At 40.2% G+C, this 18,858-nt stretch overlaps 1 protein-coding gene across 6 annotated transcripts in view; it reads right to left on the bottom strand.

Moving 5' to 3' along the window:
- The window catches only part of cadps2 (Ca++-dependent secretion activator 2), a 241,951-nt gene that overhangs the window by 43,359 nt on the left and 179,734 nt on the right, over nt 1–18,858 (bottom strand). For 2 of the 6 annotated variants that reach the window (XM_071405535.1, XM_071405536.1), the window contains exons 19-24: nt 14,859–15,000; nt 14,470–14,574; nt 12,512–12,667; nt 12,166–12,313; nt 2,653–2,667; nt 726–800 (exon numbers count right to left, since the gene is read on the bottom strand). In XM_071405535.1, coding sequence (XP_071261636.1) covers nt 726–800; nt 2,653–2,667; nt 12,166–12,313; nt 12,512–12,667; nt 14,470–14,574; nt 14,859–15,000 — 641 coding nt within the window. Of the gene's footprint in view, nt 1–725; nt 801–2,652; nt 2,668–10,721; nt 11,948–12,165; nt 12,314–12,511; nt 12,668–14,469; nt 14,575–14,858; nt 15,001–18,858 lie in introns of those variants that run through there. The other 4 variants (XM_071405537.1, XM_071405538.1, XM_071405541.1 and 1 more) reach the window with 4 other exon arrangements.

Genomic DNA, 18,858 nt, shown 5'->3' with positions numbered 1-18,858 from the left:
CAAGTTTACCAGTAAACTACCAGGTATCTATTTTGGTATCTTTCAAGGATTTTATGAAATCTATCACAATACATCTAGTGGCCCTTTTAGATACTTCAGAGAATCACAGATGTCTGTAATAATCTCTTGCCCTCGGTGTGGCCTTGTCACATGTAAAATATATGAAATTATTAAATAAGGTTTACATTTTTTTAATTTGTATGACAAAGCTGTAAAACATTAACCTAAATTAAACCATCAATTTAGTGACTACCATTGGTGTTTAATATGAGGGTTTCAGCATGAAATAGACTTTATATACTTTATATATATATCATTTTTTTTGTACAAACCTGTATTTATATGACTATGTCAATATGTATTTGTTGTTAATGTTTTAATGTCAAACTGGTGGCAGTTGTGAAAAAAGTACATTTTTGAAGAGTTAATTGAAAATAATGCCATTGTTGCTTTTTTTTCATTAATTACGCTATTTTCTATTGAACCATATGGTTTATCTACTAGAAACTCATGGACAATATGGACACACATATGATAAATGAATACTATATAAAACAAATATATAATAATGTTATTCAAGTATAAATTACCAACAGTTATGATAGATTTTCAGCTAATACTCCAAAATGACTGAAGATTACAGTAACTCTGGTAAATTACTGGTAGCTTTGCAACACTATGCAGGATGTAGTCATTGGGTCTGTATAGGATGTGCAGTAACATACCTTTGTGACCATGGAGGAAATCATGTCTTTAAACGCATCATCGATCAGGACATCGATTTTCGAATGGTACTGTTGCTGAGGGGGTAGGGAGGCAAACAAACAGTTTTAAGATCTATGGTGAGGGAGATAAGGTAAAAATGATTCCTTCATTTTGGCATGCACGAACGAGCACGCACGCACGCACACACTCTCTCTCTCTACCCTGACTCCCTACCCAAAACATTCAGCAGAGAAAATCTTCCCATGTAGCACCGGTGAGTTAAGCAGCTAATAGGGCCATTATGTGGCTGAATGGCATTCCCGCTCTCATTGGACGGCAAAGGAATTCGAAGGATACTTTTTGTGCTTCCCCACAATTAGAGCAGCCTTGTGTTCCTCTAAAGCACCGGTCCAGCTGCGGAGACCAAAGGCTCACACTAGATTCAATTAATCCGCCATTTCATGTCTCATAACCCCTATATTCATGAGTATTTTTTACCCTCCCAAAAAAAACATGTCGCAGCCAAAAAGAGGGAGGGATAGAAAGGAGTGAGAGAGAGAAGAGAGTGAGATGGGGGACAGAAGAGGGAGGGAGAGCCTCCATTTGCGGCGTTGAATGGCTGCCTTCGACGCTCGCACGGCAGCCAGGGAGTTCATCTCTTGGCGACAATGCCCTTTCACGACGCGTCTAAAGAACACCCAAATTAAAAATTGCAATCAACAAAGCCTGCAGATCGGTGACAAATTGAGGGTGCATGGAGGTCACCATCGGCAGCCCTCATTTTCTTTTCACCTTTTTCTTCATTCCACGAAATGGCAGCTTCTTTCATAAACAGAATTTCAAGCGAATCTTAAGGACTTTTTTTTTTTTTTACCTCAAATAACACTGCGGTGTTTGCTTTTTATTTTACAGAGGAGGCCGAATTGTGAGGTCCTTCTTCACATTAGAGAATATTAAATTGTGAGCTCTTTTGAAATGTGTGCACCACACCCAAAATAACAATAATTTATTTTTAAAACTTTTATCTGGTAGCAAACTGCTAAGAGCCCAAGTTTTTTTATTCTAAGGTGCAACTGGCATTTCCAAATGTAAGCTTCCCATTCCAATGACAATAACAACAACATAGTTAACTGATCATTTCTTTAGACATGATGATCCTGGTGATATATTGGTATACAGCAAGACAGTCCCAATTTGCAGACGCTTTTGATGAAGATATTCGATTAAGCATTCGCTGGAGAATGATTTCGGGGCAGAGCTATCTATGAAGTGGAAAATCACAAAGGGGGACATTCCTCCGTTCTATTGAAGTCTCCTACCTCAGCCAGCCTGTACTTTGAGAAAAAATTCATTTCTGATCTCCTAAAAGTTTAGATGACTTCTCCATTCAGCAGTTTGAATAGGAAGTATGATGAGCTGGCAATGGCAGACGCCATTCAGCGCGCAAACATCTGAAATGCCAGGATCTCTTTTGTGTCGATCAGCAGCGAGCACTCTGGCATAGACCGCTATGCACAAAGACATTCTCTGGTGAATGTGCAACATAGTGTTTGGATTTAGTTCAAATTGAGGTCCCTTTGAGACAAGGACCAGAGGAAGTTAAATTTGTTTGCATATATGAATGTGCTCTTAAAAAACACTGTTCCACCATTGTTCCATTCCATTAAAAAAACGAATATAATAAAAAGATCTGTAGCGGCAGGTAACCTAGTGGTTAAGAGCGTTGAGCCAGTCGAATCCCCAAGATGACTAGGTGATTAAATCTGCCGATGTGCCCTTGAACAAGGCATTTACCCCTAATCGCTCCTGTAAGTTGCTCTGGATAAGAGCTTCTGCTAATTGACTAAAATGTAAATGTTTTCAGTAGGTGTGAGCGTGATAAGGAGGGGACTAACAAAGAAAGCTGAAGGTGGTTTAAGATTCTACTAAGGGATGAAGAACACTTACCCATTGTTTGTCAATCTTGGATTCAAACAATGACGTGCAGGATGTATGAAAATGAAACCAAGGAAAGAGTGAAAGAAAAAAACAATCAAAATCATCACCTTAAATTCAATAGCATTACATGATTACAGTAAACAGCTTGCACACAATCATTTAATTTAATTATTTTATTATGCAGTATGTGTGTATGATACAAAAAAAACAATTTAACACCCCCAGGAAATTGTTAATATCTCTGCATATACAGTACCAGTCAAAAGTTTGGACACACCAACTCATTCAAGGGTTTTTCTTTATTTTTACAATTTTCTACATTGCAGAATAACAGTGAAGACATCTGAAAACTATGAAATAACACATATGGAATCATGTAGTAACTAAACATTTTCAAATAAGCAAAGACAAACGACAGTCCATCATTACTTTAAGATATGAAGGACAGTCAAAACGGAAAATTTCAAGAACTTTGAAAGTTTCTTCAAGTGCAGTCACACAAACCATCAAGCGCTAAGATGTAACTGGCTCTCATGAGGACTGCCACAGGAAAGGAAGACCCAGCGTTACCTCTGCTGCAGAGGATAAGTTATTTAGAGTTAAAACGTCTTCGGGGCAGGGGGCAGCATTTTCACTTTTGGATAAATAGCATGCCAAAATTCAGCTGCCTGCTACTCATCCCCAGAATATAAGATATGCATAGTATTAGTAGATTTGGATAGAAAACACTCTGAAGTTTCTAAAACTGTTTGAATCATGTCTGTGAGAATAACAGAACTTATCTAGCAGGCAAAACCCCGAAGACAAACCATTCAGAATGTAAATTTTTTTGAGGTCACTGTCTTTTCAATGTGTTTCTTAGAGACACCAGATTTCTAATGGACTTGTTTGCAGTTCCTACCGCTTCCACTGGATGTCACCAGTCCTTGGAAATCGGTTGAGGTTATTCCTTTGTGTAATGAAGAAGTAAGGCAATCGTAAATGAGGGGCACATGAAGTAAATTGTTTGAGAGAGGCACGTTACCAAAAATGTTGCGTCAGTTTGTTTTCTTTTTGTATTGAACACAGATCATCCCGTCTTCAAATTGATCGATTATTAACGTTTAAAAATACCTAACGTTGTATTACAAAAGTAGTTTGAAATGTTTTGGTAAAGTTTACATGTAACTTTTGATATATTTTGTAGTGACGTTTCGCAAGTTGGAAGCTGTGTTTTTCTGGATGAAACGCGCCAAATAAATTGACATTTTGGATATATATCAACGGAATTAATCGAACAAAAGGACCATTTGTGATGTTTATGGGACATATTGGAGTGCCAACAAAATAATTTTATCAAAGGTAAGGCATGATTTATATTTTATTTCTGCGTTTTGTGTCGTGCCTGCAGTGTTGAAATATGCTACTCTCTTTGTTTACTGTTGTGCTATCATCAGATAATAGCATCTTATGCTTTCGCCTAAAAGCCTTTTTGAAATCTGAAATGTTGGCTGGATTCACAACGAGTGTAGCTTTAATTTGGTATCTTACATGTGTGATTTAATGAAAGTTAGATTTTTATATCATTTTATTTGAATATAGCGCGCTGTATTTTCCCTGGCTATTGGCCAGGTGGGACGATTGCATCCCACCTGCCCCAGAGAGGTTTTAACTCAACCTCAGATTGCAGCCCAAATAAACGCTTCAGAGTTCAAGTAACAGACACATCAACATCATCTGTTCAGAGGAGACTGCGTGAATCGGGCCTTCATGGTCCAATTGCTGCAAATAAACACCTACTAAAGGACATCAATAAGAAGAAGAGAATTGCTTGGGCCAAGAAGCACGAGCAATGGACATTAGACCGGTAGAAACCTGTCCGTTGGTCTGATGAGTCCAAATGTGAGATTTTTGGTTCCAACCCGGCGTGTCTTTGTGAGACGCAGAGTAGGTGAACGGATGATCTCTGCATGTGTGGTTTCCACTGTGAAGCAAGGAGGAGGTGGTGTGATGGTGCTCTGTTGGTGACACCGTCTGTGATTAATTTAGAATTCAAGGCACACTTAACCAGCATGGCTACCACAGCATTCTGCAGCGATACACCATCCCATCTGATTTGGGATGAGTTGGAACGCAGAGTGAAGGAAAAGCAGCCAACAAGAGCTCAGCGTATGTGGGAACTCCTTCAAGACTGTTGGAAAAGCATTCCAGGTGAAGCTGGTTGAGAGAATCCCAAGAGTGCGCAAAGCTGTCATCTCTGGAAAAGGGTGGATACTTTGAACTGAAAATAATGCTAAATGGAGAATCGCCATTGACAGTTATTTTTAGCCGAATACTTAATCTGAGTCAGGTATAACTACATTGTATGAGAATTATATACATCTGTGTGCGATTTAAAAATTATCGGTTCAAGAACATACATCTGGAGTATTAGAAGCAATTATTGGTGCCATGATTGTCTTCCAAAAATGTTTTTATTTCCACGAAGATTCACCACGAAGAGTGACATTTTTACATTAACTATATTGGGGATCCTGTTTTCTGCTAACAACGCCTGCAATAACGCTGTCGGCCTTGAACTTCCGTGGCTTCAATAAGAGGGGGCAGTCATTCTCCAATGGGTACAGGTTTTTATTTTTAAGCGTTTTTCTGCATTTATGTCTGTGGTGCAACCACAGACATAAAGCCATGCTCCGTTTGTTTCTATAGCGGAGGCTGTTGTACTGCAAAGCCCAATCAGACTTGCCTGTGCTAATGGTTCTCACATGCAAAGTAAAATTGTGACTCGTTTCAGGAAACTAGGCGGGTCACTACTTCACAGGAGAGGCATTTGAATGTAAACTTTTTTTTAAATCAAAATGCGTTTTTTGGCAAAAATGCCTTCTGAAATGTGAACTTTCATGTGCCTTAATAACAGACTTGAGTGCCATCGGTAAATACGAATAAAATTGTTAAATTAATGAGCCTAGTTGGTTTAGCCACAGAAAAAGCCAGCAACCTTCCCGCTAGCCATGATAGGCTGAGATAATGAGTGGAAAGGACATGCCAAGAGATGAGTTCGGATTGGTCTGCCATATAGCATGGTTCTGTCCATTTGAGCTGGTCAGTATGTGTAGGTAATCCTGTCTATCGCGGCTTTTTTAAAAAGTATAGCGTAGTAGAACTGCGTAAGTGTTGCTCTCCACTTTCTGGAGGACCGAGAATTGAAATCAGTGGCATTAGAGTATGATAGCTAAGGAGATGGAGAAAAAACTCTACCAACTAAGGGCAACTATGGCATCCATGATGTATATGGGTAAGATAGTCTAGCTAGCTACATTTTCAGATGTTACGCGTTTCTAATTTTGACAGAAAGTCGTTTTAATTTCAAGTTAAAGTGTACTAACGTTAGCTGGCAGGCTCGCTGTTATTATTCGTATCTCAGAACCATTTGCTTTGCTAGTTATAGCCTAATGTTAGCTAGCTAACATTGAACTTGGATGGTTAGCTACCTGCAGATTCATGCAGGGTAGTAACGACATGAGTTGGGATTATGGTTCATTGTTTACCTAGCTAGCTACATGTCTTAACAAAAGACTCCACTATGCAAGTAACCATTTCAATAGAATGTCACTGTGACGACTGTTGATAGACGTAGCTGGTAAAATAACTGACTGTTGATAATAACTGTTGATAGACGTAGCAGAATAACTGACAAATTTATGAACGCTCAACACCTGTTGAATATGGCCGGTGTCAGTAAAGCGTAAATTGTTGCCAGCAGCACAGTTGCAGTCACCAAAACTCTGGATAACATGAAAACAGCCTAACCAGCTCTGCTAGGGTGAGTAAAATGGTCAGTTAGTTGTTCTCTCATTTGTGTCTGGAAGTAGCTAGCAAGCTAGCCAACGTTAGCTTGGGAGCGTGACTTGTTGTTAGGACAGAACGCTTGGATCAACCCTTAAAGAGATGGGTGGGGCTAAAGCTTAAAAGGATGTGAATGATGCTGAATGGGTGTAGACAAAGAAGAGCTCTCCAGAGGTACCAAAAGTATGGTTCCATATTTATTACATTTCAAAGCAGAATTACTTATCCATTGCTCCTCAAATAAAGTGTATGATATACCATTTCGTAGCTCTGTGTCTCTGATTTTATCCAATGTAAAAAACACAATTTCAAATTTTGCTACGTAAGACCGAATCAAGGTGGTCGGTCACAATTACACAAATTACTTTGCTCGTGATGCTCGCCCCTCAAATGACACAAATGTAAGAGCAGCTCCAGCTCACCGGACTTGAAACAACGATACAGATGTAGAGTGCATTCGGAAAGTATTCAGACCCCTTCACTTTTTCCAAATGTTGTTACGTTACAGCGTTATTTTGAAATTGACTAAATTAATTTTGGAATAAAATGGATGAAAATGTTGTTTTTCCCTCATCAATCTACACATAATACCCCATAATGACAAAGCAAAAACAGGCTTTTAGACATTTTTGCAAATGTATAATAAAAAAAACTGAACTATTACATTTACATAGGTATTCAAACTGTTAACCCAGTACTTTGTTGAAGCACCTTTGGCAGCGATTACAGCCTGGGGTCTTCTTGGGTACGACGCAACAAGTCTGGCACACCTGTATTTAGGGAGTTTCTTCCATTCTTCTCTGCAGATCCTCTCAGCTCTGTCAGGTTGGATGGGGAGCATCGCTGCAGAGCTATTTTCAGGTCTCTCCAGAGATGTTTGATCGGGTTCAAGTCCGGGCTCTGGTTGGGCCACTCAAGGAAATTCAGAGACTTGTACCAAAGCCACTCCTGCATTGTCTTGGCTGTGTGCTTAGGGTCGTTGTCCTGTTGGAAGGTGAACCTTCACCTCAGTCTGAAATCCTGAGCTCTCTGGAGCAGGTTTTCATCAAGGATCTCTCTGTACTTTGCACCGTTCATCTTTCCCTAGACCCTGACTAGTCTCTCAGTCCCAGCCGTTGAAAAACATCCTCACAGCATGATGCTGCCACCACGCTTCACAGTAGGGATGGTGCCAGGTTTCCTCCAGACGTGACGCTTGGCATTCAGGCCAAGGTGTTCTTGTTTGTCAAGGTCTGAGAATCCTTTAGGTGCCTTTTGGCAAACTTCAAGCGGGCTGTCATGTGCTCTTTACTGAGGATTTGTTTCCGTCTGGCCATTCTACCATGAAGGCCTGATTGGTGGAGTGCTGCAGAGATGGTTGTCTTTCTTGATGTTTCTCCAATCTCGACAGAGGAACTCTGGAGCTCTGTCAGAGTGACCATTGGGTTCTTATTTATAATTAACTAGATAAGTCAGTAAAGAACAAATTCTTATTTACAATGACGGCCTACACCGGTCAAACCCGGACGACGCTGGGCCAATTGTGTGCCGGCCTATGGGACTACCAATCACGGCCGGTTGTGATACAGCCTGGATTCGAACCAGGGTGTCTGTAGTGATGCCTCTAGCGTCACTAACTGACCATTATACAATTTTAGAATAAGGCTATAACGTAACAAAATGTGGAAACAGTAAAGGGGTCTGAATACTTTGACTGCACTGTAACCATGTGCCAATCAATGAATTATCTGAATTATATTCCATGTTCAATCCACAGGTCATGTTTATAAGTGAATGTTCCCCAAAAATATAAAGATTAGTAAAAGTTTCATGGCACACTTATGAGTTCCTCAAGACACACCAGTGTCCCGAGGCTCATCGGTTAAAAACCACAGCACTGTGTGTTAAAAGCACGTAGAACATCACAAAGGAAGGCATCATTTGAAAAATAAATGATTTCCTCTGAAAATAATAAAAGCAGAATAATGTATATATATATATATATATATATATATATCTTTACCTTGAGTTTCGCAACATCCTAACAATAGGCAATGAAAAAAAAAATATCCTCAAAATAATTTTACTGTGAATTGTGAATTGAACACATTTCTTGTTAATTATCCAAGGTGAATTGCTATATCCTATTTTGCATACCATAAGTAGATCAGAAATACAATGTTTATTTGCTAAGCTACATACACTACATGGCCAAAAGTGTGTTAACACCTGCTCGTCGAACATCTCATTCCAATATCACGGGCATTAATATGGAGTTGGTCTCCCCTTTGCTGCGATAACAGCCTCCACTTTTCTGGGAAAGCTAGATGCTGGAACATTGCTGCGGGGACTTGCTTCCATTCAGCCAAAAGAGCATAAATAATACAGCGATTGTATGCTGTAGCGTTAAGATTTCCCTTCACTGGAACTAAGGGGCCTAGACCGAACCATGAAACACAGCCCAAAAACTATTTTTCCTCTTCTACCAAACTTTATAGTTGGCACTATGCATTGGGGCAGGTAACGTTTTCCTGGCATCCGCCAAACCCAGATTCATCCGCTGGACGTGTAATTTACCACTCCAGAGAACTCGTTTCCATTGTTCCAGAGTCCAATGGCGGCGAGCTTTACATCACTCCAACCAATGCTTGGCGTTGCGCATGGTGATCTTGGGCTTGTGTGCGGCTGCACAGATGGAAACCCATTTAATGAATCTCCCGACGAACAGTTATTGTGCTGTCATTGCTTCCAGAGGCTGTTTGGAAATCGGTAGTGAGAGTCACAACTGAGGACAGACAATTTTAAAACGCTACGCGCTTCAGCACTTAACAGTCCCGTTCTGTGAGCTTGTGTGGTCTACCACTTCGTGGCTGAGCAGTTGTTGCTCCTAGACGTTTCCACAATAACAGCACTTACAGTTGACCGGGGCAGCTCTAGCAGGGCAAAATTCTCACGAACTGACTTGTTGTAAAGGTGGCATCATATGACTGTGCCATGTTGAAAGTCACTGAGCTCTTCAGTACGGAGCATTCTACTGCCAATGTTTATCTATGGATATTCCATGGCTGTGTGCTCGATTTTATACACCTGTCAACAAAGAGTGTGGCTAAAATAGCCGAATCCACAAATTTTAATGTCTGTCCACATACTTTTGGCCATGTAGTGTATGTGCACCTAAACTATAGCCTACTGTATCCTATCAAAACTAATTTCCTGTTATATATATAAGTATATATAAATATTTCTATTTTATGAATAATCAAATCCTCCTGCTGTAGGATTATTTTACTCCTGGAATGGAACTGGTCAAATTAAGATCCCACACCCGTAAATCATCAATGGTTCAGACAGTATAGATAATGATCTTGGACAGTATTTAGCACAGGTGAAACAACACCTTGCCATATCATAATCACCTCCATAATTAATGCATTCATTCAATTAGGGCAATAATGACCATGGAGTTGGAATCTAAATTGGAATCAGTAGTGTACACTGAGTGTACAAACCTGAGTGCATCTGTTCGGCTATGAATCAACATCCTCAGGGACTTGAGGAGAATGGAGCTGAAGGTTAAGGGGACAGTGAGCTTAGCTCTCTGTAGAGACACTGTGTAAATTGTTGCCGGGTAGCGGAGGGTTAGCCTTTAGCAGGGTGAAATGCTGTAATGGAGAGATCGAGAGCTCATTCAGCCACATCGATTTAGAGCAGCTGCTGCACGTTACCACTGATCTGGACGTGATATAAATGCACCCATTGCAATGAATGTTTTGGCTGCAAGGCAGTCAAGGTGATATGAAGATTACTGAATCTGTTACAGACCAAAGGAAACTTTAGTTCTTGAGCTCTTGAGGGAAACTCAGGCAAGGTAGGGAACAATATTTGGTACTGTTGTGGTGGTATATTGCACTTATAACCAATGTTTCCTCAATTTTTGGGGGGCACAGAGCAAATTTGAGGTCTGCTGAGCGCAAACTTGAATGTTGTGAAAATTCTGTGCAACTTCCAGTGCGTGTTTACTGTGAACACTGAGGCTGTACCTGCTTTAAGTTAGAGTTTTAACAGTGGCCAAGTAGGCTGCTGTGGCTATTTGATTATAATGTAGGCCTACCAGAGTGGTCTACCATAAACAACAATGGAGAAAAAGCATCCCATAACATTTTTACATGGAAATTGCTGTTCAGCCTACAGTAGCAGCCAATGTGTGGTGTTCAATGTTGGCCTACATTCGATTACATTTTTGAAAAAAACATGCAGGGCTTGACATTAACCTGTTCATCCAAAATGTTGTTGTGTTTAATGCAAGAACCCACTTTACAAAACAAAATGCATTATTATTCTCATACCATTATTACAGAATCAGACAAATTAAGCTATCCTCTGCCTATTGGCTACTTAGCTTATTCAAGCCTGTCTCAAAATACCACACTGCCCCTTTAAGACAAAAAAAGGTCTTTAAACTGACTTGCTTTTAAAAGATGTCTAGAAATGTACACTCCCTATTACTGACAATAAATTATGTATAACTGGGCTAATAACTCACTAACGGGTTCGAGCCCAGGCTCTGTCGCAGCCGGCCGCAACCGGGAGGCCCATGGGGCGGTGCACAATTGGCCCAGCGTCGTCCGGGTTAGGGAGGGTTTGGCTGGCAGGGATATCCTTGTCTCATTGCGCACTAGCGACTCCTGTGGCTAGCCGGGCGCAGTGCACGCTGACACGGTCGCCAGGTGTACGGTGTTTCCTCCAACACATTGGTGTGGCTGGCTTCCGGGTTGGATGGGCATTGTGTCAAGAAGCAGTGAGGCTTGGTTGGGTTGTGTTTGGGAGGATGCATGGCTCTCGACCTTAACCTCTCCCGAGTCCGTACAGGAGTTGCAGTGATGAGACAAGACTAACTACTTCCAATTGGATACCACGAAAAAAAGGGGTGAAAAAAAACCTAATTAACTAGCAAAGGATATGAACTAAATGTGCACACACACGTGGCTACATGTAGCTCTCGCTTTGATCTCAAAACAAGCGCATCTAGTCACGACCGCTCATGCTGTGAACACAGTTCAGTTCAAAGTAAATGGCACAGATCCATATATGGCAATGGTCTATTTTCATGTAGGCCTACTGATTGGTTATGCGAACCGGTCTGTGTAGAGTATGGGCTGAGTCATGCTGGTCAATGCTATACAATCCTACTCCAATGCATTCTGCCTTCAACAAAATCTCTTGCATAGTTAGTTTTGCACACTAAATCTTGCATAGCTCACTTTGTTTCGGTATGTTGCATTGAAAGTGTCTAATATTGAGTTAATTCAACCACAATTGCCACAATAAAGGGAAACGTTGATAGTGTTAACTAACAGGGAAAACTAGAAAGTTGAGTGAAGTTCAATCTCGTGCTTCTCTCTGTGGGCTTCTTCTGCCCAGCAGGCCCGGGGAGTTGCGCGGTAGTCTCGGCACTACTGTGCGCCCGGGCGCAGCTTAGAGGGATCATCGCTTATAACTGCTGAGGGCATGTAGGGTTGTAGGTTTAAAAATATGAATGAGGCTCTGTCCATTCTGTTAACTACAGTATATCCATTGTTCGCTACACTCGTTAGTTAAATAACGAAACAACCTGGATTTACGTAGTCAAGTATGTGATGGTTTTGCATGCAATGCTGGAAATTTGTGATCAGTTTGTGCGGTCAAAGAACAGACAATAAAGGTTGAGTGTGGTCGTACCTCTTGATCGGAGTCCAGCACACAGAGTTTGGCGCACTGCTTCTTGGCGTCCATTAGCATGTTGAACATGGTGCACACCGACAGCGACACCCGGAAGTCCGTTGACTTGCTGGCCTTCTGCATCTTGGAGTCGAAGGCGGCTTTCGTTCTTTGGGTATAAAAAGACAATTGAAAGGTGTTATGATATGGTTAATTCCTAGGGGGCTATGGAAAACACTGTTCAAAACCACATCACTAAACTCTTCCTCATTATCCTCAGTAATATCTCAGTTATAAACCAGGTATGCAGTGGTAAATGCTTAACCCCCAACCCATCACGGGTGGTGACGTCCTCCTGACCTCTGACCTTTTGACGCAAGCCTCCATCATGTCGCTGGCCATGAGCTTCAGCCTCTGCTCCAGGTGTTTGGCAAACTCTGGCTCGGGCCAGTGCAGGTCCAGGACAAACATCTGGAGGGCGTCCAACTTCCAGAAGAGGTCCTCTGAGGTTGCTGAGCCGTTACTAGGGGTTGGGGAGGAAAGAAACAAATATTATCTTTGCCAAGCTTCATGGAAGTTCTGTCAGTTAAACATGAACAAATGAAAACTGAGTTACAAAGTCTGGGGTGTTGTGCTCGAGGGTTTTAAGTGAAGTACGGATGTTTTCTTGTATTACTGCTCAATAACTGAACACGTTTGACAATTTACATGCTTCACAGTTTAACATGTCAGAGTTGCATATGACATGTTCTTAAGACACACCCAACAATTCCTGAACATGTTCAACAGTGACTGAACAAACCCTGCTGTCAAAGTGACTGTTACTAAGGAGACTCTCAGCACATAGACAGATGGGTCTCCATCGCCACCTTCTCTCCGGTGTCTACACCTCAACCGGTGGCTGTAACCAGCATCCAAGTGTACAGCGAACCAGAGCGAGCGAGGGAGAGAGACAGAGGGTGAGGGGTGGTGAAGCACACTCACTCACTTTTCTCACTTCGCCTTTAAAAGACTTACCTTCACAAGTGGGAATAACTAATTTGAGCAAAATCCGTGTTGCAATTAAATGCTCGCTCATATCCCCCCCTCATGACTAATTAGGAGCTCTCTTCTCCGAACGTCCCCTCTCCCGGGGGAATGGAACGATCCCCCACGCCCGTCTGTGCTTGCTAACGAAGTGCCAGTTTTTTTTTTCTTGAGCGAGGCAAGGGTAGGTGGGTGGGTGGTTTGAGTCTCCACTGTTTCCACTGGGCCCTCAGAAGTCAACTTGTATTGTGATGCGGCAGAGTCGCGTGGAACTTTTTTGCCTGTTGTTAACGAGCTAGGTTGTTTACATCATGTAGAATGTGCTAATCAGACACTGACATTTTTATTTTCAGGTCTACGTAGTCTGTAGAATTCTCACAAACGATCCAGGAAACCGAACCAGGGTACCGAATTTCATACGTGAAAAAGCCCTTAATAATTTTGCTTGTGGGGGATCTTGACTGCTCATTTATGACAAAGGTTTGAGGAGAAAATGGTCACTTGACAAGTGCTGAAAACGGTTTCATAACAGTCCCAAAGACCAGCTTTGAGGTTTCGAAGAAACATATTCACTGAAATCTGCAAAACGGCTACGCCTACTTACAAAATTTCAGGTAAATTAATTCCTTTCAAGCTGAAATAAGAATCCCATTTCTTATTTAACATTCATTAGGCATGATATACTTCACAACTCAGTGCTTAACTGAGCTGAGAATTGACCAGCATACCGTAACATCACAGTTATAAACAGGTTTCAAAACAGGTGTCTCTGATACTATCCAATATACAATAAAAATACCTGAAATATGTCGGACGTGTGCACAAAAAACATGCCACAGCCGTTCCTGATCAAAGAGCCACAACATACATTTCACAAAAGAGATGCTGCTGTGCCACAAAACATTTGCCATGCTGCACCACATAACACAACAACCCTCACAAGACAACAAAAACATGCTTTTATCTTGATATCAAAGAAGGTATCAGTCTGAGGTCATCAAAAGGGGCAACCAATCCCAGGAATATCTGGGCCACCTGAATTGCACAGTTAAAAGCCTCAGTAGTGGTAGACATACTGGTCTTACTATTAACATTTAAATGTGAGGGCAGATTTTCAAGTTTCACACTTCTACAAAATGCATTAAGCTAGTTCGATAGTTAATGGCATACCATTGGCAAAGGGAAGTAATAGAATGCGAAATAGTGTTCTTGAATTGGAGAAGTTTGACAATAACAAGACAACCACAGCACAGTCCATGCCACAGTGCCCCACTAGGTCTTGCGGCAGCCCATACACACGTGCTGTCACACAGCGGGCCCATCCAGGAGGGTGCTGAGAAGCTCGGCATCTGTGGGAGATTGACTTTGGGCAGAGGCACGCTCGGTAGGTTGTTGGTTATTGTCCTGAAAAGAAATGAACGGCAAACCAAACCAAACGACAAAGAAAGATGCGACAGAGACAAAAGACAACAGAGAAATCCCACTGAGTGTTGATGCTCCAGACTCCATGTGGTTTTGTGCCTCGTCGGTGGATGTTATCTAACCTACACTACACACACTTATTTGTAGACATAAAAATGCAGACAGAAATATTCTAGGCTTGCTACTGTTCCTGATGTAAAGCACATCTGAGCTTAAAATATCACAACAGAATGCAACTAATGACTACATTGAGGGGGGGTCCTTACTTGACGGACTGCCAGGTTTCCTGCTCGAAGCCGCGGTGGATGGACTGGGCGATGGAGGATTCCATAAGGTCTATGTAGCGCACCACCAGCGGGATGAACAGGTCCTGCAGGTGCTTGTGGAACATGCCATTGCACAGGTGAGCTGGGGAATGAGGAAGGAAGTACGAAATAAATTCAAAGGTTTTGAATGTCGGCTTGAAGGTCTTTATAGAGTTCAAGTGCTAGACTAGTTAAATCACTGTCCTTCCCTCCCACAGTCCACATTATTATATTTGCATGAAAATTCCATATTTTCACAATGTCCTGATATGCAAAGGAAGAAGGAGAAAGAAGAGGAAAGAGAAGAGAAAGATGCTCAGAAAGTCAGATTAAGACACAAAGGACTATATTTGAACAAACCTAATGCGATTGTACATCTTATGTCCAGGGGTGTTTTGCTATTTTCACAGGGGGAATTATGGGCGCAATAGCCGTCTGTGGCGCGAAAGGGCTGGGTTTTGATTAATAAATAAGTTGTAGGTGTGATGAGGGCTTGACCATTCACAGGCCAATCAACATGTTCGATGGCTTAATACTGCATGTATCGTCTGGGGGGCACAGAATATGGGGGGCACAGAATATTCTCATCCTAGTCCATTATATATTGATAACGTTTATTAAATAGCATAGGTTACAGTAATGAATAATAGCAACAGGAAAATACATCCAGTTTTTGTAATATATTTGGAGTGTTGGCAGTCAACATTGTTGTAATTGCTTCAATGAGTAGGCTTAAAGGCCATACATGTCTTTATGCATTTGTCCTAAAAAATGTTTTTATACTAGCCTCCCCTTAAAATGTGTGTGAGGCATGTTCGCAATAAGCAAGATATAGGCTTATGTACCATTGAGATGGCATTATAGGACTGAATAATTTGAATATGTTTGGAGGAGCATTATAGGACTGAATCATTTGAATAATTTCAGAGGAACATTATAGGACTGAATCATTTGAATATGTTCAGAGGAACATTATAGGACTGAATCATTTGAATATGTTCAGAGGAACATTATAGGACTGAATCATTTGAGTATGTTCAGAGGAGCATTATAGGACTGAATCATTTGAGTATGTTCAGAGGAACATTATAGGACTGAATCATTTGAATATGTTCAGAGCAACATTATAGGACTGAATCATTTGAATATGTTCAGAGGAGCATTATAGGACTGAATCATTTGAGTATGTTCAGAGGAACATTATAGGACTGAATCATTAGAATATGTTCAGAGGAGCATTATAGGACTGAATCATTTGAGTATGTTCAGAGGAGCATTATAGGACTGAATCATTTGAGTATGTTCAGAGGAGCATTATAGGACTGAATCATTTGAGTATGTTCAGAGGAGCATTATAGGACTGAATCATTTGAGTATGTTCAGAGGAACATTATAGGACTGAATCATTTGAGTATGTTCAGAGGAACATTATAGGACTGAATCATTTGAATATGTTCAGAGGAGCATTATAGGACTGAATCATTTGAGTATGTTCAGAGGAACATTATAGGACTGAATCATTTGAATATGTTCAGAGGAGCATTATAGGACTGAATCATTAGAATATGTTCAGAGGAGCATTATAGGACTGAATCATTTGAGTATGTTCAGAGGAGCATTATAGGACTGAATCATTTGAGTATGTTCAGAGGAGCATTATAGGACTGAATCATTTGAATAATTTCAGAGGAACATTATAGGACTGAATCATTTGAATATGTTCAGAGGAACATTATAGGACTGAATCATTTGAATATGTTCAGAGGAGCATTATAGGACTGAATCATTTGAATATGTTCAGAGGAGCATTATAGGACTGAATCATTTGAGTATGTTCAGAGGAACATTATAGGACTAAATCATTTGAGTATGTTCAGAGGAACATTATAGGACTGAATCATTAGAATATGTTCAGAGGAGCATTATAGGACTGAATCATTTGAGTATGTTCAGAGGAGCATTATAGGACTGAATCATTTGAGTATGTTCAGAGGAGCATTATAGGACTGAATCATTTGAGTATGTTCAGAGGAGCATTATAGGACTGAATCATTTGAGTATGTTCAGAGGAGCATTATAGGACTGAATCATTTGAGTATGTTCAGAGGAACATTATAGGACTGAATCATTTGAATATGTTCAGAGGAACATTATAGGACTGAATAATTTGAATATGTTTGGAGGAGCATTATAGGACTGAATCATTTGAATAATTTCAGAGGAACATTATAGGACTGAATCATTTGAATATGTTCAGAGGAACATTATAGGACTGAATCATTTGAGTATGTTCAGAGGAGCATTATAGGACTGAATCATTTGAGTATGTTCAGAGGAACATTATAGGACTGAATCATTTGAATATGTTCAGAGCAACATTATAGGACTGAATCATTTGAATATGTTCAGAGGAGCATTATAGGACTGAATCATTTGAGTATGTTCAGAGGAACATTATAGGACTGAATCATTTGAGTATGTTCAGAGGAACATTATAGGACTGAATCATTAGAATATGTTCAGAGGAGCATTATAGGACTGAATCATTTGAGTATGTTCAGAGGAGCATTATAGGACTGAATCATTTGAGTATGTTCAGAGGAGCATTATAGGACTGAATCATTTGAGTATGTTCAGAGGAGCATTATAGGACTGAATCATTTGAGTATGTTCAGAGGAGCATTATAGGACTGAATCATTTGAGTATGTTCAGAGGAGCATTATAGGACTGAATCATTTGAGTATGTTCAGAGGAGCATTATAGGACTGAATCATTTGAGTATGTTCAGAGGAGCATTATAGGACTGAATCATTTGAGTATGTTCAGAGGAGCATTATAGGACTGAATCATTTGAATAATTTCAGAGGAACATTATAGGACTGAATCATTTGAATATGTTCAGAGGAACATTATAGGACTGAATCATTTGAATATGTTCAGAGGAGCATTATAGGACTGAATCATTTGAATATGTTCAGAGGAGCATTATAGGACTGAATCATTTGAGTATGTTCAGAGGAACATTATAGGACTAAATCATTTGAGTATGTTCAGAGGAACATTATAGGACTGAATCATTAGAATATGTTCAGAGGAGCATTATAGGACTGAATCATTTGAGTATGTTCAGAGGAGCATTATAGGACTGAATCATTTGAGTATGTTCAGAGGAGCATTATAGGACTGAATCATTTGAGTATGTTCAGAGGAGCATTATAGGACTGAATCATTTGAGTATGTTCAGAGGAGCATTATAGGACTGAATCATTTGAGTATGTTCAGAGGAACATTATAGGACTGAATCATTTGAATATGTTCAGAGGAACATTATAGGACTGAATAATTTGAATATGTTTGGAGGAGCATTATAGGACTGAATCATTTGAATAATTTCAGAGGAACATTATAGGACTGAATCATTTGAATATGTTCAGAGGAACATTATAGGACTGAATCATTTGAGTATGTTCAGAGGAGCATTATAGGACTGAATCATTTGAGTATGTTCAGAGGAACATTATAGGACTGAATCATTTGAATATGTTCAGAGCAACATTATAGGACTGAATCATTTGAATATGTTCAGAGGAGCATTATAGGACTGAATCATTTGAGTATGTTCAGAGGAACATTATAGGACTGAATCATTTGAGTATGTTCAGAGGAACATTATAGGACTGAATCATTAGAATATGTTCAGAGGAGCATTATAGGACTGAATCATTTGAGTATGTTCAGAGGAGCATTATAGGACTGAATCATTTGAGTATGTTCAGAGGAGCATTATAGGACTGAATCATTTGAGTATGTTCAGAGGAGCATTATAGGACTGAATCATTTGAGTATGTTCAGAGGAGCATTATAGGACTGAATCATTTGAGTATGTTCAGAGGAACATTATAGGACTGAATCATTTGAATATGTTCAGAGGAACATTATAGGACTGAATCATTTGAATAT

Source organism: Salvelinus alpinus, chromosome 6, assembly GCF_045679555.1.
Source record: "Salvelinus alpinus chromosome 6, SLU_Salpinus.1, whole genome shotgun sequence".
Lineage (NCBI taxonomy): Eukaryota > Metazoa > Chordata > Actinopteri > Salmoniformes > Salmonidae > Salvelinus > Salvelinus alpinus.
Note: the sequence above shows the minus strand (reverse complement) of the source record. Positions and strands in the feature narration are given on the sequence as shown.